The sequence below is a fragment of the Danio rerio genome, chromosome 7 (genome assembly GCF_049306965.1).
Source record: "Danio rerio strain Tuebingen ecotype United States chromosome 7, GRCz12tu, whole genome shotgun sequence".
NCBI classification, from domain to species: Eukaryota; Metazoa; Chordata; class Actinopteri; order Cypriniformes; family Danionidae; genus Danio; species Danio rerio.
This window is the reverse complement of record NC_133182.1, coordinates 1,047,501-1,073,962: the sequence shown is the minus strand read 5'-3', so window position 1 is coordinate 1,073,962 and position 26,462 is coordinate 1,047,501. Positions and strand designations below refer to the sequence as shown.

The 26,462-nt window shown below is 40.2% G+C and overlaps 3 protein-coding genes across 19 annotated transcripts in view; 2 read left to right on the top strand and 1 right to left on the bottom strand.

Annotated features, from left to right (window-relative positions):
- rela (v-rel avian reticuloendotheliosis viral oncogene homolog A) overlaps positions 1 to 17,531 on the top strand; it is a 41,167-nt gene extending 23,636 nt beyond the window's left edge. For 2 of the 9 annotated variants that reach the window (XM_068222214.2, XM_073906404.1), the window contains exons 9-14: positions 1,029 to 1,106; positions 1,403 to 1,507; positions 1,981 to 2,184; positions 7,578 to 7,694; positions 11,932 to 12,341; positions 15,712 to 17,531. In XM_068222214.2, coding sequence (XP_068078315.1) covers positions 1,029 to 1,106; positions 1,403 to 1,507; positions 1,981 to 2,184; positions 7,578 to 7,694; positions 11,932 to 12,317 — 890 coding nt within the window. In that variant the 3' untranslated portion in view covers positions 12,318 to 12,341; positions 15,712 to 17,531. 9 annotated transcript variants of the gene reach the window in all.
- The window catches only part of alpk1 (alpha-kinase 1), an 859,942-nt gene that overhangs the window by 416,820 nt on the left and 416,660 nt on the right, over positions 1 to 26,462 (top strand). The window lies entirely within an intron of this gene.
- zgc:63470 lies at positions 17,532 to 23,996 on the bottom strand. 9 transcript variants are annotated; one of them, XM_073906299.1, is made up of 5 exons: positions 23,904 to 23,989; positions 20,332 to 20,396; positions 20,195 to 20,259; positions 19,295 to 20,122; positions 17,532 to 19,075 (listed from the first exon to the last, which is right to left on the bottom strand). In XM_073906299.1, the coding sequence occupies exons 4-5, from the start codon at positions 19,694 to 19,696 to the stop codon at positions 18,728 to 18,730; spliced, it is 750 nt and encodes a 249-aa protein (XP_073762400.1). In that variant the 5' UTR covers positions 19,697 to 20,122; positions 20,195 to 20,259; positions 20,332 to 20,396; positions 23,904 to 23,989; the 3' UTR covers positions 17,532 to 18,727. The 9 variants fall into 9 exon arrangements, 7 of the variants coding, with proteins under 7 accessions (XP_073762400.1, XP_073762403.1, XP_073762401.1 ...); XM_073906302.1 differs by having other exon boundaries at positions 20,201 to 20,259; XM_073906300.1 differs by having other exon boundaries at positions 20,340 to 20,396.

The following is a 26,462-nucleotide window of genomic DNA, read 5'->3' as shown; positions in this document are numbered from 1 at the left end:
TATTACTGCATTATTATGGTTAATTAAGTATTATTACTGCATTATTATGGTTAATAAACTGTTATTACAGCATAATTACTACATTACTGAATTATTAGTGTTAATTAAGTGTTATTAATGCATTATTTCTACATTACCGCATTATTACGGTGTTAATTAAGTATTATTACTGCATTATTACTACATTACCGCATTATTACGGTGTTGAGTGTTATTACTGCATTATTACTACATTACCGCATTATTACGGGGTTAATTACTTGTTATTACTGCATTATTAATACATTACTGCATCATTACAGTGTTAATTAAGTGTTGTTACAGCATTATTACTACATTACCGCATTATTACTACGTTATTACTGCATTATGACATTATTACAGCAATATTATGGCAATATTACTGTGTTATTACTGCAATGTGTACGTGTTTTACAGCATTATTCCATTATTACAGCGTTATTACTGTTAATTCATTAATAAAATTTTTACAATGTTATTACTACATTATCACACTATCAGCATTATTACTGCATTATTATTGTTACTACTGCATTATTATCACTGTTATAACTGTTATCACTGTTATGACTTCATCATGGCATTATTGCTGCGTTATTACAGTGTTATTGCAATCTTAGGGTGTAATATAGTTTTGTTAATTCATGATTACTACATAAATACAGTGTTAGCAGTTATTACAGCATTATTGCTGCATTATCACTGTTATTTCTGCATTTTCTTTGTTTTCTTACTGTGGTAGCACTATTAACACGATAATAATGCAGTAATACTACTGTTATCTTTGTGTACCCGCATTATCACAGCATTACTACTGAGTTATTGTGACATTACCAAGTAATTACTGTGTTATTACTGCATTATTACGGTGTTAATAGTGTTGTTATTGGGTTCTTACTGCTTTATTACAGCATTATTACATTGTTATTACTGCATATTCTGTGTAATGTAATGAGATGATTTAATATTTTGTCGTGTGTGTGTATGTGTGTGTGTGAAATGAGCAGATGAGCACCGGCTGATGGAGAAGCGCAAGAGAACTGAAGGAATGCTGCATAATCTCAAGCTGAGCAGTATCATCACAGGTGTGTGTGTGTGTGTGTGTGTGTGTGTGTGTGTGTGTGTGTGTGTGTGTGTGTGTCAGTGGGTGATTGCGTGGGGTCAGTGTGTGTCTGTGTGTCTTTTTGTATGTTCGCTAATCACTAATGAATGTGTATGGGTCATTGAGTGTGTCTGTGTTTGCGCACTTATGAGTGTGTACGTGGTTATTGAGTGTGTGGGTGTGTGTGTGTGTATTAATGATCATCACATGATATCATTTTACTAATAGCTCAGAGGTCTGTCTTCTGGTCAATGTGTGTGTGTGTGCGTGCATGTGTAGGGTCCTCGATGTCTGCTGAAAGACGGCCATTCCCTACGGCTAAACGAACTCTACCTGTCTCCAAACAGCCAGTGGCAGCCAGTGCACCAGCCAGTGTACCAGCAGGTAACTTTTCCTCATCCGCTCGACCGTGGGTGTGTACAGCGGAGTAACACACACTGATCAATACTCTGTTCAATCAAACACACTGATCTCTCATTACCATTTACACATCACCTCTGCTGAATGCTGGATTCTGATTGGCTGCTGGTCACTCTCAGGTGTTTGGTTATTGTCAGATAAAGGCACAGCTAAAGTAGTTCCGGCAGGTTTAGAGCACAATACAGCTCCATATCACTCCACTGAATGATCAGAGTTATTACACAGCTACAACAGTCAGACATCACAACAGAAGGAGGAGATGTAGAGGACACTAGTGTTACACACAGGAGACGCTTAAGGAGGACACACACCTGACTAACACACTCACACACACACACACACACACACACACACACACAACATCTCAAGAGTGATTTCTGCATGAGAGCTGTGGTTTAAACAGTGTGCTGAGCTGTTTTCTCTCTGTGTCTGTCTAGTGTCCGCCGCTCCTCCACTGAAGCCTCCACCCACCTCCTTTTTCTCTCCGCCCCCCGGTCAGCTCTTCACCCAGCAAAAGATGGAGCCCTCACCCTTGCCGGCATCCTCCTCAGACATCTGGAAGTATCTGCAGGCCATGTCAGTGGACAGCCAGCCCAAAGCGGTGCCGGTGCTGCCCTTTCCCAGTGGAACCGTTTCCACCGGTAGGGATGCAAGGCTGATAACAGCAGCCAGGGGAGAGAATACTGTCCTGCACCCGTACACACTGCATTACACACACCTCACACACGTGCTCTTATTAGTGTAACGCATCACAGATCTCATGGTTTGCATCACATTGTCACGGATCAGACCATTTTTTGGATCAGCTTGTTATGTGCCGCCTTGAGCACGCAACAAAAAGAAGGGAACCAAACCAAGCTGAATGAAAAACTGCTAAGAGATATTCATTTAAAGGTTACAAAGACAAAATAATAACATAAAGTGCAAAGAGAAATCAGAGTAACCATTTTACATTTACATTTAGTCATTTAGCAGACGCTTTTATCCAAAGCAACTCACAATTGAGGACAAGGAAGCAATTTAAATAACCAAATTAATTTAAGTAACCATATCAAAACATTCCCCATAATGTTCAAAACAACATCAGATTACATCGGAGCAAAGTTCAAAATAAAGAAAAGTAATATAAGCAGTAGGTAAGCCAAACAAAGTCAAACCAAAAAACGATTCTCCCAAACACATCTTAGAAGCTCCTTTAATAAGCCAGAAGATTAGCCGCACATGCTGCACCATACTGAGTCACCTACTAAACATCTACTGCGTCCCAAATCGCATACTTATGCACTATTCTACTTCATTTTGTAGTATAAATAGTGTCAGTAGTGTGTTCACACTGAAAACTCTAAGAATAATAAGTGCACTTTAATTACCCGGATGATGCACTCATTCAGCCAGTATAATGAAGTGTGTAATGATGGACACTTCACGCACTCAACGACCGCAGGTTTGCTTACGTAGCGGAAGGGGCGGAGCTATCGGACGCACATGTTGGATAACTTTATTTATTTTGGATGGTGAAAGCAAAATTCTCCTATGAGAGTGAGTATAGCGCCTCCCGATGGTGAATGCGGCAATACTCACGGCAGGTATTATTAGATAATTCTGTTGTTTATTTCACTGATTTGGCGACTGTCACACGTCATCAGGGAAACGGTTTGAATTTCCGCTTAGTAAAAAAACATTAGTGCTCCATTTGGGACGACACTACATACATATACTGTCCTGTTGAGTGTGTAAGTACATAAGTACATAGTGCATGAGTGCATAGTGTATAGTGTGCCATTTGCGACGCAGCTAAAAAGAAAGCAAAACCAGGAAACAGAAAAGACCAATCACAAACCCATAACAAGCTATAAAGGGGGAGACAAATGTAGTTTGCTTTCCATTTATTACAGAAACAGCACTGCAAGACACTTTAGGTTTTAACAAACAGAACTGAGAACCTGTGATTTATTAAAAATAACATAGAAGAAATAATCAGCTGAATAACAACAAACTAAAATATTCAGTGCTGTGGGAAATTTACTGTTACTGCTGCTGTTGCTGATGACGCTAAATGTAGAAGTCTAACATCATTATTTGAACATTCTTAATTAATTTAGTCTTATCTTCAATAATTGATTCAGTTATTCACTTATAAAGCTTCATTGCTAGATGACCAATGTTTAAGAATTATTCAGAGGCGTATTTTTGATGGCTGGTTGTCGCCACCTACAGGTGAAGTAATGTAACTGCTGCCTGCAACTTTCGTTTTTGAGCGTCAAGTTAAATGCATATGACGGTGCATGGTTTCCGCTACATTAATCTTCTATAGCGGGACGCCATGCCAAAATTCAACCCGCCACGGCTACATTACAGCTTCTCATTCTCATTTTTTTAATAGCGGGTAATAATCGCACCAAAACATAGTAAAGGGTAAGTGAATTATAACAGCGCAAACATTTCTGTAACCGCAGTAGTGCTGTGCCTAATTTGTTTAACCCTTTAAGATGACGTGCTGACTGACTGACTGATGCGTGAGGCCACAACGTATAAATATCGCTCTGTATCGCTCTGTAGATCTATTGGAGACATTCATAAATATTTCTAGCAAATCTAATAAATGCTGGAGACATACTCACTACACAAACGCACTAAATCGCACTTCAGCAGTGTTAATTTGAGAGCGCACAAGAAGATCTGCGCGCTCTTGAAGGGGCGTATATTTGAGGGGCGTGCAAGAAGTTTTGTGGACGAGCTGAGGAAATCGGCGCACAAGCAAAGAGATCCGCATGCTGTAGGCCAGTGGTTCTCAAACTGTGGTACGCGTACCACTAGTGGTACGCGGGCTTCCTCCTAGTGGTACGCGGAGGAATCGGCAAATAATGAAAGAAACAATTAACACTTTTAATCCTTTGATGCGTAATCTAACATCGATGTGATCAGCATTGTCTGTTTTGTGAAGCGTACGATCACAATGCTGTGCTTAGAATGTTTATTTTAGTGCTTTGTGACATTAGCTGCTGAAAATCAGTTTCCGAAGTTTAAGAATTGATTCTGAAGCGTGATTTGACTGACATGAAAAGTAGCCAATCACAGTCGACCTTTTCTAGTCGCGTGAAACGTAAGGGCGGGACAAAGGCTTTCTGTGTTGCAGAGACAGAGAAAACAACTTAAAAACAAAAGTTTTGTTGGAATAATGCTTCTCGGATGTTTTCACTATAGAGATGTCTAGCAGAGTAATTAAACCGCGGACATATTTCCTGCCTTTTTGATGATCTACATACACGTTTCGCTCTGCGACAGCCAGTCGACTCGCCTCTGACCTGACACTCCTCTAAACACAGTATGAATGGCGGCGCGGGAATGGAGGTATTGCGCAATTACTCATTTCTCCAAATGTGGCGAGTGCTTTATTTTAACACAAGAGGGCGCATTCATGTACGCAAATCGCTAAAACAGATATGCTAGCTCCTAAATAGGCTTTTTTTTTTCAAATGAACTGCAAGTCCTCTCATGATCGCCTGTGTGCTTAGATTGAATACAATCGCGATCTCTCCACTATTAAAGTAGACATTATTTATCTCTATTCCTTGACTAAATTTAGTCAAAAGTATTCAAAGTTATCAAGTATATAGAATTAGATTGATGCATGATCGATGACAATGCAAATGGTCTTCTTTTTCTTATTTGGCTGTATTGTGAAGTGAAACTTACTTTTAGCAAAGGTGGAACTTATTTCTTTACAACAAAAGAATTATACTGGAAATGTTTCTGGATGAGGTATTTGTGTGATTTATACATTTAGCTGTATTCTGATCTGTCTTAAAGCATTACAGGTCAAAACAATTTGTTGTTACTTATTGTTTATTTATCAAAATTAACAATAGGCTCTTAAAACACTGCTTTGATAAATGTAGTGTTGTCATATTTCAAATACCTCAAGTAAAATGAAGTCATTTGTTTTATTTTTTTACTGACAGTGTACTTTTTTTTTGTATTTTAGATTAAGATCAAGTGTAAAATAAAATCTACATGTGATGTACAGCTATTTAAGAAACAAATTTGCCATATTGTAAAAAAAAATAGTGTAAAATATGTAAATAAAAGGCTAAATTTAAATATTTTTACCATATACTTTAGTTAAACCTTTCAAAGCTTGAAAATATTGTTTAAAAAATGGGCAAAAGTGTCTCTATGGCCTTAAAGTTTATGTGGTAGTTTTGCCAGTGCTATTAAAAAAGATTAATTGTCATGAAAGGAAAAATCGACCATACTTCCTTTGTTAGTGCAAATTCCTATACATGTAGCTTTGAGATTTAAGCAATTAAACCATTCAATCAGGTTTACACTTAAAAAAAGTGATTTCATAATGAAAATCTGATTATTTTTTTCAAAAGTAATCAACTAGTACTTTTTAAAAGAGTACTTTGTACTTTTACCTAATATTAGTATTATTTACTAAAATTTGTGTTATTTTAGCAGTGTAATAGTATTTTTCCTTGAGTACAAAAAAGATTTCACAAGCATTAAGTGCAGGTTTATTATATTATTAATATATGATTAATAAATATTATTATTATTATTATTATTATTATTATTATTAATGGTTTTTATGTGTATCTATTCCTATGCAATGTTTTATGGGTTGCTGAGAATACATTTCAGGTCTTCAATACATAGCATGTCAGTCTTGAAAAAAAATAGGTGCTGGAATTGATTTTCATTAGGCTGTGCCTGTATGAACCCTGTCATATGTACATTTAACATTTCAAGATTTGTCTGAAAGTGTATGAATATGACATATAGCCTATATTTATGAGGTCCAAGCAACATTTCTAGCTTTTGATGAATAGGCTACTATGAATACTTTAGATTTAAGTGCAGATGTTTTCTTTTTACTTTTTAAGAACAGCGCCATTTTTATGAACCTTTAAAAGCACATTTTAACTAAAACTTTTTTTTTTTTTTTTACCTGCAAGCACAGTTAATGTTCAGACTATTTAAAATGTTTAAAGTGACTGACAATAATACATATTCTTAATAATAGAAATTAATCTGCATCGTTTTTAAACTGTGCACACCTGTAGCTGCTTAATTAGGCCCACAACGCTATTTTTAATACTGGTTAAAAAATAGCGTCGTAAGGTGGTACTTGGAGAGACCATTTTTTTCTAAGGTGGTACTTGGTGAAAAAAGTTTGAGAACCACTGCTGTAGGCTATTACATAAATGCGATCCCGACTTCTAATACTGCGCTCACGACATCTGTCATTGAAATAACGCCACAGGTATTTGGTAGATCTGTGTAAAAAAAGGCCTGCCGCCAAAGCTGGAAAACATCCTAGAGGAAACACTGCGGTGATTTAAAGTTTTACCATAAACATCAGGGTTTATATCTAAACTAGATATATACTACTATATATATCTAAACCGTGCTCCCAGTACTGCTGTGTTACTTGACTCTAAACTAAAGACTCAAACCCCTTCTTGATTTTGGCGTTTATAATGGATGTTGCGTGGGTGTTGAGATCCCGATCTTTTAATGATTAATGGTGCAGCTTATAGTAAGTGCATGCAGGCTCAACAAGACAACAAACACCTCTAATAACCTGAGAAACCCACCACTTCCCCAAAAATTCATCATAAAGATGATTCCGTCATCCTAAATGCTTTCATACATGTGATCTGAATGACGTAAAAGCCAATCTCTCTGTGATCGTTACACATTTAGGATTAATCTACAAGTAAAGATAAAAATGCATTAGCCTTATCCGCGGGTCACATGTGTCCTGAACTGTGGGCTGTGATCAGTACGAATCCCTGATCAACCGTGATCCATTACACCCCTATTTTTTAGTGATTTGTTGCAAAGATGATATAATACATATAAATGTACAAATGTGCTCTTAAACGTCCAAATATTGACCTCTTTTATGGATTTATTGAGCATTAAATGCATCATGAGTGTTGTGAAAAGGCTCCATGTCATTATTAATGGTGATGAATGTTTTGAATATTATAATGGTGATCATCATTGCTCTGTTGCGCTGCAGCTCTACCCACCTGCCTGACGCAGGCTTTCCCCACCGTGAACCTGTCGGATCTGCATGATTGCACCATCAAGAGCTCCACAATCGCAGAGCCCGCCCCACTCAAAGACCCAGAACCAGGTGATTACAGTTTTAATCCTATTTTAAACTTGCTGCTCACTATAGTTTAGTTTTGGGTTGTTTCATTAATGGTTTACAGCAAAACATTTCCACTCTGCCTACAATCTCAAATTGTGAGCTTCATCACCATCAAAGCAGATGACCTGATGGTTTGCCCCTTCAGTGTTCATCATCGTGACAAAAAGGAGCAGTGACTGCTTTATTCCGGACCTCACCACTTAGGCTGCTGTGTATAATGATACTGTGTAGTCCTATAACAGGGGTGTCCAAACTACGGCCCGCAGGCTATCTATCTATCTATCTATCTATCTATCTATCTATCTATCTATCTATCTATCTATCTATCTATCTATCTATCTATCTATCTATCTATCTATCTATCTATCTATCCATCTATCTATCTATATATATATATATATATATATATATATATATATATATATATACACAGTTGAAGTCAATTATTAGCCCCTCTTTGATTTATTTCTTCTTTTTTAAATATTTACCAATTGATGTTGAACAGATTCAGGAAATGTTCACAGTATGTCTGATAATATTTTTTATCTGGAGAAAGTCTTATCTGTTTTATTTCGGCTAGAATAAAAGCAGTTTTAATTTTTTATGAACCATTTTAAGGTCAAAATTATTAGCCCCTTAAGTCTTCAGAACAAACCATTGTTATACAATAACTTGTCTAATTACCTTAACTTGACTAGTTACCCTGATTACCCTAGTGAAGCCTTTACATGTCACTTTAAGCTGTATAGAAGTGTCTCGAAGAATATCTAGTCTAATATTATTTACTGTCATCATGACAAAGAGAAAATAAATCAGTGATTAGAGATGAGTTATTAACACTATTATGATCAGAAATGTGTGGAAAATCTCATATATATATATATATATATATATATATATATATATATATATATATATATATATATTTATATTTATATTTGTATATATATATTTGTGTGTGTGTGTGTGTGTGTGTGTGTGTGTGTGTATATATATATATATATATATATATATATATATATATATATATATATATATATATATACATACATATATATGCCTTTCTGTGTGATGTATGTAAAATTTTGTCCGGGACAACGTTTTTTTTTTTTTTTTTTTCTTTCTTTTTTGCATCTGGCCCTCGGCCCAAAAAGTTTGGACACCCCTGTCCTATAATGTGCGCGCATGAGTAAGCCGCTGATCATTAAAGTGTTTTTAAATGTGTGCACACTTTTTCCGCTCTCTCAATTGTCATGACCACGTGCACTCTGTGCGCTATAAATAAAGCCAGCCACATTTGAACTGCAAATCGGCTGTTCTTGTGTCGTTAAGTAAGTGCTAAAGCAGGGCAGCTCAAATGTGTAACCTGAACGTTTAGATGATAAGCTACTACAAATTTATACAAATATATCTATAATTAATTAAAACAGGCGACGCTGTGGCGCAGTAAGTAGTGCTGTCGCCTTACAGCAAGAAGGTAGCTGGTTCGAGCCTTGGTGTTTCTGTGTGGAGTTTGCATGTTCTCCCCGTGTTGGCGTGGGTTTCCTCCGGGTGCTCCGGTTTCCCCCACAGTCCAAACACATGCGCTATAGGGGAGTTGGATAAGCTAAATTGCCCGTAGTGTATGAGTGTGTGTGTGAATGAAGTGTGTGGATGAATGTTTCCCAGAAATGGGTTGCATCTGGAAGGGCATCCGCTGCGTAAAACATATGCTGGATAAGTTGGCGGTTCATTCCGCTGTGGCGACCCTGGATTAATAAAGGGACTAAGCCAATAAGAAAATGAATGAATGAATGATTAATTAAAATTATTAACAAGCCGAGACTACACTGAAGGAATGGGAAAGTGATGAACTCTTTCTGGTGATGTATGATATTTTTTTCAGACTGAATTGTTGAAGTTAATTAGGCTACTCATTTAACTGGACCTAATATTTTAATGCCTTTAAACAATTTAATATGTTGAACTGTTGAATGACTAAATCACGTGGAATAACATACTGAATAACAGGAACATTTATATTCTGTGGACACACGAGCGCTAAACAGAGTTAGTGGCGCCATCTAGCGGCGGTGTGTGGGTCTGTCCCCATATTGAAGTGTACTGTATTGACCTTATTCCTCAGTGCTGAAGTGTGCTCGTTTCTGTGATTGTTTTAGAACTTCCGATTCAGTCACCTGTGGGAGAAATGAATAAGAATAATAAACGGCAGAAAACGGTCAAATTATTCACTCTACAAACAAATGTGTGCATGACTATACAGACCAAGCAGAATAATATCAGAGAAAAACATCAGTTTGCAACATCAAGCAGCAAAACGAGCTGTTTTTATCATCTAAAAATGAATAGAAGTGAATGAGAGCAGAAGTCTCCAGCCAAAAATATTCTAATGGCTGCGGCCGATCGAAATTAACCTTTTTGCTTGGTAGCACCGGCGCTCCTAACTTTAAAAATGTAGGCGCATCAGCCAAAATTTAGTCGCACCCACCAATTATGAGCACCGTTACTACAAGTGTTATACAAACATGTTTATTGCATTTCAAATCAACACTAATCAAACTGACAAGCAACAAAATTATATGCAAGCGTGAGGAAAATATGTCTCAACGTTATCCTGTTATCACAAGAAAACTGATTTTTATAACAGAACTGAATGACCAAAGATACACGGAGCGCTCACCGGCCCTGCACACACTGCTGGACATGAATGAATCTGTTAAGGATATAACTGTGCTGTTCTCACGGGTGCTGTCTGATATTGCACTGATGTTTTTGACATGTACTGTGCTTTATTATATACATCATGTTAATAGCCATACTGGTCTTTTCATGAGTAGCGATGTTAGTTCACTCAGTGTAAGCCCGTATGCGATGGTGTGTGTGGTGTTGAATTTGACATATAGCTGCCACTTGCACGGCGGACAGCATCTGGTGATTATATGAAGGATTAAACAAAAGCTCTCGTGCTAGATGTGGCAAACAGTTACCTGAAAACTCCATCCCACAGACTTTACATAGCGGACTTGAAGCCAACAGAAGTCTTCTACTCTTGGAAAAAGTGTAGATGGTGGATTAACATTCAGCACATGGTCACTAGTAAGATGTGTCATTATTTGTAACTTTAGATGCCATGGTGTCTAAAACTAAATCTGTCAGTGTTAACTTCATTCTCATCTTCAGTGCTTTACAATGTTTCGCGGTAGCAGCTCTCTTTGTCATCCCAAGCCAGAAGGCATAGACTGAGTGATTGACAGCTGATATTAACCAATCATTCGCGTTCAGTGCTAGAGCAGTGGTGGGCCAATAAGAGCGTGAAGGCGGGGCAAGCATTACGGACGTGGCTTTGTTTACAGCAGTAAGTTGACATGACAACTGTTTTAAACCATTCCTGAGCTGCGTTTCCTGTTTCAAGTGCAGACAAAGAGCTTAGAGATGAATTCTGCGTGAATGTCTCCCGAATCCGCGCATGTGGTGAACATTTTGCAGTAAAAACTGGTCGCACACTACAATTTTAAGCACTCGCAGAAATGCTCCCAAATATATTTTGAGGTCGCATAATTAAAATTTCGGGCGCATATGTGACCAAAATGGTTGCAATTTCGAGCCCTGGACATGGAGATATAGATGAATACACCTATTGAATATTACTTAGGTCACTATTAAACTGCTAAACACTGAAACTGATGAAACAAAAACTTTAATTGTGTGGCCGATATCAAATATTTATATAAATATTATTATTTATTATTATTTTTAATAGTATTATTTCTATTACTGATTTAAAAACACACACAAATATATATATATATATATATATGCATTCATTCATTTTCTGTTCTGCTTAGTCTCTTAATCTGGGGTCACCACAGTGGAATGAACCGCCAACTTATCCAGCACATGTTTTATGCAGTGGATGCCCTTCCAGCTGCAACCCATCACTGGGAAGCATCCATACATGCTCATAAGGGGGTCGCACACCAGATGCGCCACTCGGTGACGTGACCGCGGCATGCATTTCAGAACTCTAAACATGGCTTTCTATCAGGGATATATATATTCAGGGCTTTACATTAACACCCGCCAAATGCGGGTAGATTTGGGTCGTGGCGGGTCAGACAGCCACTCCCTCTAGCCACTTTGGCTGGCTGAAACTCATGATTGATTTCAGTCAACAACCCAGTGTTTCTGAACCAATTCTTCTCTGCTAACCTGTCCTTAGCTCCAGAGGTGCAGAGTGCGTTCACCATCAGGATGAATAACACATTCCCGGATGAAAACCTGCCGGATTTCCCCAGCTTCTCAGAGTTGCAGGGCTCAGGCGACAGCATCTCCAACGAGGACATCCAGGCGATCCTGGACCAGAGCACCCGACAGAAACTGCCCGAACCCTGCTGTGAGTTACCCAGCGCTGCAGACCTCTCCTGGATGGGCTACCATCCCAACTTCCCCGGTCTACACGGTAACGTGACCGCGCAGGATAATGGTGCCGGTGAGGCGGCGGCAGCTCCGTCTGTTCTGGACGATCTGGTGGAGCTGACCTCAATGGAAGACGACAGATTCATGTCTCTGTTCGAGAGCTGCGACATGAGCACCTTCCACTTCTGACACAAACTCTCACACGGAGGAACGGTCAGTGGCCCTCTTAAAGAGACAGTACCCGCTACACACACACACACACACACACACACACACACACGTTTACTCTCCATTTAGTCATGTGGTTTGCAAAGGGGGAGGAGTTTTACTTTAGGTGAACACAAAAGAAGATGTTTTGAAGAATGTTGGATAAGCCATTGTGTTTATTAGATTATGTACAGTGCCCAAAACATTCTTAAAGAGACAGTACACGCTAAATACACATTTACCCTTCATCTAGTCATGTGGATGCAGAGGGTGAACTCAAAAGAAGATATTTTGAAGAATGTTGGAAAAGCCATTGACATCTATAGTGTTTTCCCCCCTTTTTTTGTCTTACAATCATTCTTAAAGAGACAGTACACGCCAAGTACACATTTACTCTTCATTTAGTCATGTGGATGCAGAGGGTGAACTCAAAAGTAGATGTTTTGAAGAATGTTGGAAAGGTCGTTGATATCTATAGTGTATTTTTCTTATTGTGAGCGGTCAGTGCTGCGGATATACAGTGCACAGACATTCTTAAAGAGACAGTACACTCTGAAATGACAATATACTCGTCATTTAGTCATGCGTTTTGCAGGATTTTGGTTTTCTGTTGAACACAAAAGAAGATGTTTTGAAGAATGTTGGGAAATGGAATGTTTTTTAAACACACACAGTGCCCAAATCGTCCTTAAAGAGACAGTACATGTAAAATGCACATTTACTCTGTTTAGTCAGGTGGTTGCGACTGTTAAACGCAAAAGAAGATGTTTTGAAGAATGTTGGGAAAGCTGTTGGACACCCACAGTGTGTTTTCCTATTGTGAACAATCAGTGCTGATAATACACAGTGCCCAAATCATTCTTAAAGAGACGGTACACTCTAAAATTACAACATACTCATTTAGTCATGTGGTTGGCAGACATTTAGGATTTTGATTTTGTGTTGAACACAAAGGAAGATGTTTTGAAGAATGTTGGAAAAGCCATTGTGTGTTTCTGATCATATACAGTGCCCCAAATCATTCTTAAAGAGACAGTACACGCTAACATAGACATTTACTCTTCATTTCGTCATGTGGTTTGCAGATGTTGAACACAAAAGAAGATACTTTGAAGAATGTTGGAAAGGCCATTGACATCCGTAGTCTTTTCCCCCTTTTTTGTCTTGCAATCATTCTTAAAGAGACAGTACACGCTATAATACACATTCAGTCTTCGTTTAGTGCTGTGCTTTGCAGAGATTAAACACAAAAGCAGATGTTTTGAAGAATGTTGGAAAGGCCATTGTGCCCAAATCTTTCTCAAAGATACTGCACACGCTAACATACACGTGTAGTCTTCATTTAGTCACCCTCGTGAGGTTGCAGAGCTTTAGCGATATACTGAAGAATGTTGGAAACCTGTAACCATTGACTTTCATGTATTTGTTTTTCCTACTGTAGAAGTCAATGGTTACAGCTTTCTTCAGTATATTCATTCATATTCAGCAGAAGAAAGAAACTCATAAAGGTTTGTCAGCAGTTGAGGGAGAGTGGGTAAATGGGTGAACTGCCCCTTTAAGGACTGAGAATCTCAAGCTAATTCAGAAAGAGCTCTAACATGTGTAGCTTAAAGATTTATTACATAATTTATACATATTTACACAATGGAGACTGTGCTGTTGTTATATGTTTAATTATTCGCAGAGTCTCCAGAAAACCATACACGCTCTGTTTATATCATTCCTATCTGTATTTATGCAATTAGTTAATTATATTTAATACGCTCTAATCTAAAGTAACGAATCCTATTAAAATAGAGCTGTTTAAGTCATCTGGAGATATTGCATTCATATTGCAAATATATATGGCAGAAATACTAAATATTGCACTAAATATTATATGGTGCAGGCCTAGATTTGAGATTTGAGAAGATTTATTTATTATATATCCAAAATAAGTTTGTTTCGACATAATAAATGTGTGTATATATATAATATACTCACATATTATGTATAATATTTGTATCATATACATATACAGTCTATTATACATCTAAATATAAACATTTTCTCAAATAAATGCATGTGTGTATTTATATATACATAATATATACAGAACAGCTTATATATATATATATATAGAGAGAGAGAGAGAGAGAGAGAGAGAGTATATCTTTTAGCATATATTACTATTTTAATAAATATTTATTTCAAATTTATATATATATATATATATATATATATATATATATATATATATATATATATATATATTAGTTATAATAATAATAATAATAGGTTTATAACACTGAACCAGAAAATATATCACTTTAAACTATTCAAAACGTTAATAAATGTTAAAAAATGTAAGTTTTTCATCATCAGGAGAAAAGATAAACATCCCATAATCTTATAATTTACATGCATAAATAAATATACCAAAAATTATGAATCACAAAATACTGAATCATTCATTTCTCTGTTCAGTTTTTAATTCAATTCAGTTTTTGTTCAGTTTTTTTTGTGGTTTTGTTGATGATTTAATTTGAATTTGTCCTTTTATTTGTTGGACCTCAGGAGGAATAGATAGTGTGCTGGCGGCGACTAATGGGGATCGAAATAAACACAGGTGTGTGTGTGCGTCTGTGTGTGTATGTATTATATGTATTTGTTAATTTTTCTTTGGCTTATTTATCAGGGGTCGCCACAGCGGAATGAATCACCAACTATTTTGTGTTACTGTTTTATGCAGCGCATGCCCTTCCAGCTGCAACCCAGTGCTGGGAAACACCCATACACACACACTCATACAATTGGCCAGTGTAGTTGATCAGTTCCCCTATAGCGCATGTGTTTGGACTGTAGGGGAAAATCGGAGCACCCGGAGGAAACCCACACCAACACGGGGAGAACATGCAAACTCCACACAGAAACACTCACTGTCAGTGATTACAGGTTTCCAACATTCTTCAAAACATCTTCCCTTGTGCTCACCAGGATTAACTCGCATGACTGGATGAGGAGTAAGTGTGTGTGTTGTGGGTGAAGCGTGCTTTATTCGCAGGCTGCAGTGGTGGCGGTTTGAGCAGATGGAGATGAGATGAATGCCCGCAGTGCCTTTACAGAGCTCAGTGTGTAGAGATGAATGAATGTGCAGGACACTGAGCGTATAGATGATGGCAGATGTACAGAAGATCTCCTCACGGCAGTAGTTCAGTAGCACGTTATCATTATCATTATTATTATATTTAAAGACTATCACAATATTTCCGTCTGTCTGTGTGTGTGTGTGTGTGTGTGTGTGTGTGTGTGTGTGTGTGTGTGTGCGCCACTGTTGTGTTGCTCTTAACACTTGTTACGTTTTCATTACAATCTCATTCATTCATTTTCTTTTCAGTCTAGTGCCTTTATTAATCAGGGGTCGCCACAGCGGAATGAACCGCCAACTTATCCAGCATATGTTTTACGCAGTGGATGCCCTTCCAGCTGCAACCCGTCCCTGGGAAACATTCATTGCAATCTGAACTTTTTTTATTTAATAAAAACAAATTATTGATTATTTTTTATCCTCATTTCATTAATTAACGTCCCTTTACAGTAATAAAGAAAGCCTGCATTATTTCCGGGGCCTTTAAAACGTGATGATTGACTAAAATGTAATCAGATTATTTAATTGGCATGCAGAAAAGGTCCTAAACTAAGTGTTTACAATCTCAAACTTGACTAGCGCTGTTTAACGATCGTCACTAATTGCATACGAAATTAAAGTATATACAGTATATAAATGCACACACACATATGGTCATGTGCAGAAATGAGGACACCCTATGAAAGCCTGGGTATTTATTATAATCTCAATTTCAACCATTCAGAAAGATTACGCTCACACAACCTAACCGTGTTAATTAAAACTGACTTCTTCTGTAAATGTAGTTGTATCTGAGGACAATGTTAGGACACCCTGCCCCTCGACAGCTAGTGTCGCCCCCTTTGGCTGAAATAACTGCAGTGAGCCGTCTACACGTCTCTGACATGGCTCTGGGGAAAGTGTAGTCCACTCTTCACAGCAGAGTGCTGTCAGCTGTTTGAGGGGTTTCTTGCATGTACAGCTCGTTTCTGCATCTCAATATTAGTGGCGATTAATAATTAAACAGCTCTAAACTTGAACACTTATTGGTACATTTTTTTTTCATGATTTCAACTGTTGATTCTTTATTAATTATTAGAATAATCTACCCATTATAAAGCAGAAAAACAGCATTTAATGAGGCCCTACAGAGAGACACGCATGCAAAATAAAATAGGTAAATCCATGTCTTTTGTATTTAATGTACAGTATGTGTGTGTTTTATACATGTATACATCAAATTACACATTACGTGTATATATTGTGCAAATGCAAACTTGCTATATAAACTATATACATGTTTGACAGCACTAATATATATATATATATATATAGAGAGAGAGAGGGAGAGAGAGAGGGAGAGAGATGAAGAGGGATGAAGAATCTCTGTAGGGTCTCACTAAACACGCTTTCTTTATATAATATACAGGTCAAAGATTGCAGAATCTCTGTCACCATGAGCACTAGCTAGTGATGCTGTCTACCTAGTGCTGATCCAGTTTCTGTGCATTTGTTCTGTCTATCCGTTACAAATATTATACACACACACACACACACACGAGTTAAATCTGACAATATTTGTGTGTGTCTGCCTTTACATGTACAGATTTTCTAAGAGTCTCCTTCAGTGTTTGTATATAGCCCAGTCTGAGTTTCCTCGGTGTGTTTCTGCAATAATAATTCAGTGTTTTTATGTAACTGTGTAACCTGTGTGTGCAAATATGTGACCCTGGACCAGAAAACCAGTGATGAATGGCCTGTACACTTATAGATCACCCAAATCCAACCGTTAATCTACAATCTGAGGGTCAAGAAAGTCAAACGTTCAGAGTAAATCAGCTTTAAAGCGTCTATATACACATTACTAATCACAGATTACAGCAGAAAAACAAGAGTATATTTCCTAATATCCTGCTGGAACATGATCCTAATATTCAGATGAGTTTGGGTGTAAATGAAGCGCTCAGATCTACAGTTTGTGTTTGACTACAGCCAGTTTCCTGCTCCAGGCTCACACACACACACACACACACACATATGGAAATAGATGTTTTTCTACTGCTTCAGCTGTAATAAATGCAAAAACACGGTTTCAAATGTCTCCATTATTTATTTATTTATTTGGCAAAATGAACTATTGAACAAAATTATGCTTTAAATATAAAAAAGGTTTTAAAAGAACTCCAACAAACACAGAAAAAAATCTGTCAAAGCCCTTCAACACTCGGGCTGCGTATTTACATGTACACAAGTCTGCATGCAGAGTATTGCATCACAACAGAAAAAAGAGAACACTCCAGCAATGCTCAATCAACGCTCCTGCAATGCTCCATCAATGCTTGATCAATGCTCCAGAATCGCTCCTGCAACTCTCCTATAACACTTGATTAACGCTTCTGCAACTCTCTAACAACACTTGATCAACGCTCCTGCAACTCTTCATCAATGCTCCATCAACACTCCTGCAATGCTTTGGCAAATTTCCAGAAACCCTCCTGCAACGCTCCAACAGCATTACAGCAACACTCCAGAAACATTCCTGAAACGCTCCAGAAACGTTTTAGCAACATTCCAGCAACACTTCTAAAACGTTCCAGAAACATTCCTGAAACGCTCCAGAAACATTTCAACAACATTCCTGAAACGCTCCAGCAAAAACTCCAGAAACATTCCTGAAACGCTCCAGAAACATTTCAACAACATTCCTGAAACGCTCCAGCAAAAACTCCAGAAACATTCCTGAAACGCTCCAGAAACGTTTTAGCACCATTCCAGCAACGCTTCTAAAACGTTCCAGAAACATTCCTGAAACGCTCCAGAAACATTTCAACAACATTCCTGAAACGCTCCAGCAAAAACTCCAGAAACATTCCTGAAACGCTCCAGAAACGTTTTAGCACCATTCCAGCAACGCTTCAAATGAGTTCCAGCAACATTTCTGAAATGCTCCATAAACATTCCTGAAATGCTTCAAAAACATTTCGGCAACATTCCAGCAATGCTTCCAAAACGTTCCAGAAACATTCCTTAAATGCTCCAGAAACGTTTCAACAACATTCCAGAAACGCTTCTGGAGCGATTCAGGAATGCTTCTAAAATGTTCCAGCAACATTCCTGAAATGCTCCAGCAAACACTCCAGAAACGCTTTAGCAACATTCCAGAAACGTTCCTGAAATGCTCCAGAAAATGTTTCAGCAACATTCAAGCAATGCTCCTTAAATGTTCCAGAAAGGCTTAAAGAACGTTCCAGAAATGCTCCTGCAACGCTGCCACAACGCCGCAGAGCTAGCTGAGCTCCAGGTTGGTGACCTTGTTGAGGATGTGTGATCTGCGCGGGACGCTCTCCAGGTCAAACATGCTCTCGTAGATGGTGGGGCAGAGCTTCCAGCGGTTGTTCCTGTAGATGCCCAGATACGTGTAGACGTCGGGCTTGTAGTAGAGCACACACTTGACCCCGGCGGCCCGTATGGCGGAGTCCAGCCGCACCACCTGCTCCTCATCCGTGAAGTTCTGGTTGTAGACGCAGATGACGTGTCTGGAGTTGGAGCTAGGGTCCCGCGGGCTCACCTTAGCGGACCAGATCTTCCCCTCCAGCACTGTGGCTCGGGCGATGCTCTCCCAGGCTCGGTCCACCTGCAGGAGGGATGGAGACACAACTCAAGCAGGTGATTCACTTAATAATCAAAGCATCTGCAACAGCACGTATTTCTGCAAGTGTAGATTCAGTGTGGGTCAACTCATGACATGACAAACCCTCCTTCACTGAACCCACTCTACCTCCCCCATATGACCCTCGCTCTGAACCCCCTGACTGGACACGCAGATGTGTAGTGGTCTGGTCAGTGTCTGTACCTTGAAGCCGGTGTCGAGGTGCATCAGCCACTTGCCGTCCAGCACGCTGTGGTTGAGCGCCAGCTCGCGGATGTTCTGGAAGGAGACGGAGCGTCCGCTGGTCAGGAGCGTCTCCCAGCTGTCCTGCAGGCCCTCCACGTCCCCGCTCTGCTCGCTGTAGTCCGGGCCCCGCACCGCGATCCAGCCCACGGGCCCCGCACCGGCCTCCCCGTCCCCGTAACGGCTGACGCTGGAGGGCCGGTGGGACTGGAGCCAGCTGCTGAACTCTGCACGCGGCGTCTTACGGGCGTCGAAGGTGATCCAGGGGTCCAGATCTGCAGCCAGAGACTCCGCTGCATAATCCTCTGCTGAGAAACACTCGGAGAGCTCAGACGGAGACGCCGGAGACTCATCCGCCGCCATCACCTGCACAACACACACACACTTATATTAGACACGCACACACACACACATACAGAGAAACACTCGGAGAGCTCAGACGGAGACGCCGGAGACTCATCCGCCGCCATCACCTGCACAACACACACACACACACACACTTATATTAGACACGCACACACACACGCATACACACAGAGAAACACTCGGAGAGCTCAGACGGAGACGCCGGAGACTCATCCGCCGCCATCACCTGCACAACACACACACACACTTATATTAGACACGCACACACACACACATACAGAGAAACACTCGGAGAGCTTAGACAGAGACGCCAGAGTCTCATCTGCACAACACACTTATATTAGACACACACACACACAGAGAGAGAGAGAAACACTCGGAGAGCTCAGACGGAGACACCGCAGACTCATCCGCCGCCATCACCTGCACAACACACACACACTTATATTAGATACACACACACACAACACACACACACTTATATTAGACACGCACACACACACAGAGAAACACTCGGAGAGCTCAGACGGAGACGCCGGAGACTCATCTGCTGCCATCACCTGCACAACACACACACACTTATATTAGATACACACACACACAACACACACACACTTATATTAAACACGCACACACACACAGAGAAACACTCGGAGAGCTCAGACGGAGACACCGCAGACTCATCCGCCGCCATCACCTGCACAACACACACACACAGACTTACATCAGATACACACACACACACTCTGAGAGCTCAGACAGAGACACTGGACTCATCCGCCGCCATCACCTGCACAACACACACACACTTATATTAGATACACACACACACAACACACACACAGAGAAACACTCGGAGAGCTCAGACGGAGACGCCAGAGACTCATCCGCACAACACACACACTTATGTTAGATACACACACACACACACACACACACATAGAAACACTCGGAGAGCTTAGACGGAGACGCCAGAGACTCATCCGCACAACACACACACTTATGTTAGATACACACACACACACACACACATAGAAACACTCGGAGAGCTCAGACGGAGACGCCAGAGACTCATCCGCACAACACACACACTTATGTTAGATACACACACACACACACACACATAGAAACACTCGGAGAGCTCAGACGGAGACGCCAGAGACTCATCCGCACAACACACACACTTATGTTAGATACACACACACACACACACACACACACAGAGAAACACTCGGAGAGCTCAGACGGAGACGCCAGAGACTCATCCGCACAACACACACACTTATGTTAGATACACACACACACACACACACAGAGAAACACTCGGAGAGCTCAGACGGAGACGCCAGAGACTCATCCGCACAACACACACACTTATGTTAGATACACACACACACACACACACATAGAAACACTCGGAGAGCTTAGACGGAGACGCCAGAGACTCATCCGCACAACACACACACTTATGTTAGATACACACACACACACACACACATAGAAACACTCGGAGAGCTCAGACGGAGACGCCAGAGACTCATCCGCACAACACACACACTTATGTTAGATACACACACACACACACACACACACACACACACATAGAAACACTCGGAGAGCTCAGACAGAGACACCGGAGACTCATCCGCACAACACACACACTTATGTTAGATACACACACACACACACACACACACACAGAGAAACACTCGGAGAGCTCAGACGGAGACGCCAGAGACTCATCCGCACAACACACACACTTATGTTAGATACACACACACACACACACACACACACACACACACAGAGAAACACTCGGAGAGCTCAGACAGAGACACCGGAGACTCATCCGCCGCCATCACCTGCAAAACACACACACACAGACCAGTGGGCAGCCATCGGAGCAGTTGGGGGGTGATATTGGGGGTGGTGAACTCACACCACAGACAATCCCTGCCGGATGCAGGACTCAAACCTGGAACTTTCCCATCACAAGTCCAACTCTCTAAGGATTAGGCTACAGCTGCCCCAACTTGCATGCACGCACTCGCACACACACACACACTCACTCAAACACACGATCAGGAGTCTTAAACTCAGTTCCCGAAGCACGGCAGCTCTGCACAGTTTAGCTCCAACACACTCACCTCTCCAACAAGCCTGACGGACTCAGTCAGTCTGACCAGCTGTGTTGAATCAGGCTGGAACTAAACTGTGCAGAGCTGCGGCGCTTCAGGAGCTGACTCTGACACCTGTGTATCAGATACATACTAGGGCTGCGTCTGAAATCGCATACTTCCATACTATATAGTACACTAAAGACAGTAGGGGAGTGGAGCAGTATGTCAGGGTTAACAGAATTTGAAACGCAGTATGTGAGAAGTACCCGGCTGACCTCTATTCCCTTCATCTCTATTCCTGAGACTGTCCCAGCAGCTTCACATAGAAGATCTAGTAAAGGCCAGATCTCTGCGTTTAGTTCAGTTCAGTGGGAACTACTACTTCCGGCGAGATCCGCATCCGATGCACGCTACGCTATCCCACAATGCCCCGTGAGAGAATCCATCAATGAGAATGAAGACACAACTCAGACAGGTAGGTCATGTGATGATGACAAAATGGCGGATGATGTTCGTCCGAGTTCCATTCATGCTGCCCGCGCTCAAACTGTAAACGTTTAAACTGAAATGCAGTACCGACTAAGTAGCAGGTGATTTTGGACACAGCTGAATCCAGACGTTTATATAGACTCTAATAAAGGAGCATAACCATTTTAATAAATGTCTGCTGGTAAATCACTAAACGTTTACTATTTTAGGTCTGTTAGGATTACTAAATGATTGACATTTGCTAAATGCCAGAATATTGAGAGAATTTGTTATTAATTTCTCGACAGTCAAAGGTTTACACACATTTCCTTGGTGTTTTTTAGCTTTGCTTTTAAACTGTGTAACTTTGGTCAAGTGTTTTGGGTCTCCTTCCACAAGCTTCTCTCAATAGTTTGCAGGAGTTTTGGCCCATTCCTCCTGCAGAATTGCTGTAACGGAGTCAGATTAGTTCGCACAAGCTTTTTCAACTCTGCCCACACATTCTCTATAGGATTGAGGTCAGGGCTTTGTGATGGCCACTCCAAAACATTCACTCTGTTGCCCTCAAAGCACATTTTACTAATTTGGCAGTATGCTTAGGGTCATGTTCTGTTTGGAAGACCCATTTGTGGTGTTTTTTTTACCCAGATATTTAAAAATATATATTTTACAGCAGTGATCTGATAGCGTAAAACCGTGATATTTACATGTAAGGTTATCATACCATCAGAATCTTATTCCGGCCCATGCCTACTGTATACACACACACATACACACATCAGATACCCAACTGCGCACACACACTCGCATCAGATTTATACATCAGAAACACACACACACATATTAGACGGAAACAAAAACGTATCCCATACTCATGCACATCTGAAAGCAAATCAATTCATCAACATATACATCAGAACTAAAATACTTCTGAATATGAAAGCATTAACAGCAGAAATTACACCGTTCATCATCAGTTCTGAGTCGATCACGCTGTTTAAATATGCAATAATTACACATTTTAATGATAAACACATTAAACACTTAAACAGAATCACTGCAAACTAAAGCAGAACCGTCACATTACACGAGTCAAAACAGTCTCAAAGTACAGTTCATAAACATTCATTTCAGACTCGAGCGTGTTTGCTCTTAATAAATAATCATATTTAGTGGATAAACTTAATTATTCTGTATGTAATTGAATGTATGAGTGTAATAAAACACATTTAGTCTGAGTGTGTTTACAGTATTTAACACGAGTATGTTGTATTTAATTAAATCTCCACACTATATATCTGTAGTTGAGTATATCTGTCATTTATTCATCTCTAATGGCTGACTTTATCAGTGGATCACTCATTTATTTAGTCATTAATGTTTGTCTGCAGTGTTTCTGCGATCACACACACACTCCTCGTGCTAATAAACACATTAGCTGTGTGTGTGTGTGTGTCAGTGTTTATATTCACACACACACGTTTATCGCGTGATTGATGTGCTCCTCCCGCTGTAATTGGTGTGTTTAAAGCGCATCTGTAAGCTTTAACCCCCCGTATCTTCGCCCTAATCTGCGCGTCGCTGAATTAAACCCAGTAAAAGTGTAAAGTTCTCACTTTGTCGTGTGTTTTTCACGCAAAACTCTGCTGAGTCACTGCGGCTCTCGCCCGCTTTCCGCATCAACACTTCCGCTTTCTCCTCCGGCTGCTTCCGGGTGCTGCGCGCGCTTACACCGACTGTAGATAGGATACAGCTGTGTGTTCTCGCATCAATATAGCATGTTTATTGAACAATAATTAATATCTTTACATTATAATGAGAGCTGCGTTTAGAGTTAATAAAATACAATGATTGGCTAAAATAATACACAATAAAGATAATACTCTTTAACTTCCGTCCGCAGCTGTATCCCTTCTAGCAACACCCGGAGAATTGTCGGAAGTTAACGGGAATTATTAATGTTATTTATTAAATTATTTATTAAATTGTAGCTTATTAACGTCTACCTCCTACCCTAACCTTAAACCCAACCCTCACAGTAATGTAAAAACAGTGATGTACGATATTTATTGTTGAAATATTATAAATAATTATGTTCCGATGCTTAATGAACAAAATACGCATTAAACACATGAATTAACCATTAAAAAATGTGTAATAAATGTATGAATTTGATACACTTATAATTAAATTGTAGCCTAATTTAAATCGTAGGCTAATGTAGCATGTTAGCTAATGAATGAAAACGGTTTCTTATGAAGTGAAATCAGTGCATGCTAACATGGCATGCTAGCTCACGTTGTTATTCTTAAAGTGAATAATTTGTAAAAGTTAATCCGATGGGAATAGTTGTTTATCTTGGTAATCAACAGATGTAAAGTGCACATTCAGAGGGTTGACGACAACGTAATTTCTGAATTTGATGGAAGACTATCAAGATCACACACAGGCTCTTCTGTTTTGACTTTATATAAACGAACACACCTCAGGAGATAATAAGCAGATAGAATAATAACACTGCCAAGTATAAGATCAAATCAATTTCTCTATGATAATTAGTTAAATGATCCACCGTAAAACCCAACTTCATCCAATGAAATGAGTGCAGCGAACTCAAAATGGACTGAAAGTTAATTCTACTCATTTGAAAACCGATTTGAACTCAGTCTTGAAGGTAATTAAATGCCTCATTACTTCAACTTAACTGGAGTAAGCTCACAATACTCGTATAGATTAGTTTATTAACTCTTATGGTTTGCTGCAGTCGGTTTGCTCAGACAGTTTGAGTTGCCTCAATTCTTTGGGTTTTTCAGCACTCAGTCGGTTTGAGTTCTCTTCATTCATTAGCTTTTACTGTGCTCAAATTGCTTCGTTTACTCAAATGGAGCAAGTTCACACCCTGCTGAAAAATCCAGCTTAAACCAGCCTAGGCTGATTGGCTGGTTTTAGCTGGTCGACCAGGCTGGTTTTGGCCACTTCCAGGCTGGTTTCCAGCCATTTCCAGCCTGGTTTTAGCTGGTCAGGCTGGGAGATGACCAGCTAAATCCAGCTAAAACCAGCTTGACCAGCCTGGATATAGCTGGTTTTGACTGGGCTCTTAGCCTGGCTAGGCTGGTCGAGCTGGTTTTAGCTGGTCACCTCCCAGCCAGATCAGCTAAGACCTGGCTGGAAATGGCTGGAAACCAGCCTGGAAATGGCCAAAACCCCTACAAAACCAACCTGGTCGACCAGCTAAAACCAGCCAAGGCTGGTTTAAGCAGTTTTTTTTCAGTAGGGCAGAACTGCAGTACTCATTAGGATTAGTTTTTGAACTTAAATGGTTTGCTGCAATCGGTTTCCTCAAATGGTTTGAGTTACCTCAACCTATTGGGTTTTACAGTACATAAAAAATAATAATATTAATCCTTCTATAGCTCTGTTCTGGACACTCACAGCACTTTTACACGTTTGGGGAATCTCCTCATCCAGCACCAGTGTGCAGCATCCACCTGAAGGACATGATGGCAGCCATATTGCTCCACACCACACACCACAGCAGCTGATTGGTGGAGAGGAGAGAGAGTGATGAAGACAGTTATGATATGGGGATGTTAGGAGGCCATGATGGACAGAGGCCAGTGGGCAGATTTGGCCAGGATGCCGGGGTGAAACCCCTACTCTTTTACCAAGGACATCCTGGAGTTATTAATGAGCACAGAGAGTCATGAGCTCACTTTAACAGCTCATCCGAAAGACGGCGCTCACTGAGCAGTATAGAGTCCCCTTCACTATACTGGGGTATTAGGACCCACACAGACCACAAGTTGAGCACCCCCTGCTGGACTCACTAACACCACTGCCAACAGCAGCCTAGTGTTCCCATGTGCTCTCCCATCCAGACACTGACCAGCCTCAGCCCTGCTCAGCTTCAGCGGATGACCACTCAAAGTCTAGAGACAATGAGTTTTCTAAACAATCCAAACACCTAATGTTTAAATAAGATATTGATTTTGATGGGGCGACACGGTGGCTGTCACTTCACAGCAAGAAGGTTGCTGGTTCAAATCCTGGCTGGGACAGGTGCTCCGGTTTCCCCCACAGTCCAAACACATGCGCTATAGGGGAATTGATCAACTAAACTGTCCGTAATGTGTGTGTGTGTGTGTGAATGAGTGTGTGGATGTTTCCCAGAGATG

Coding starts and splice junctions, on each gene's coding strand:
- zgc:63470 (NM_200448.2), bottom strand. CDS start 19,696: ATGGCGGCGGATGAGTCTCCGGCGTCTCCGTCTGAGCTCTCCGAGTGT. Junction 19,076..19,294: donor ACCTCGACACCGGCTTCAAG/GTACAGACACTG, acceptor TCCCTCCTGCAG/GTGGACCGAGCCTGGGAGAG.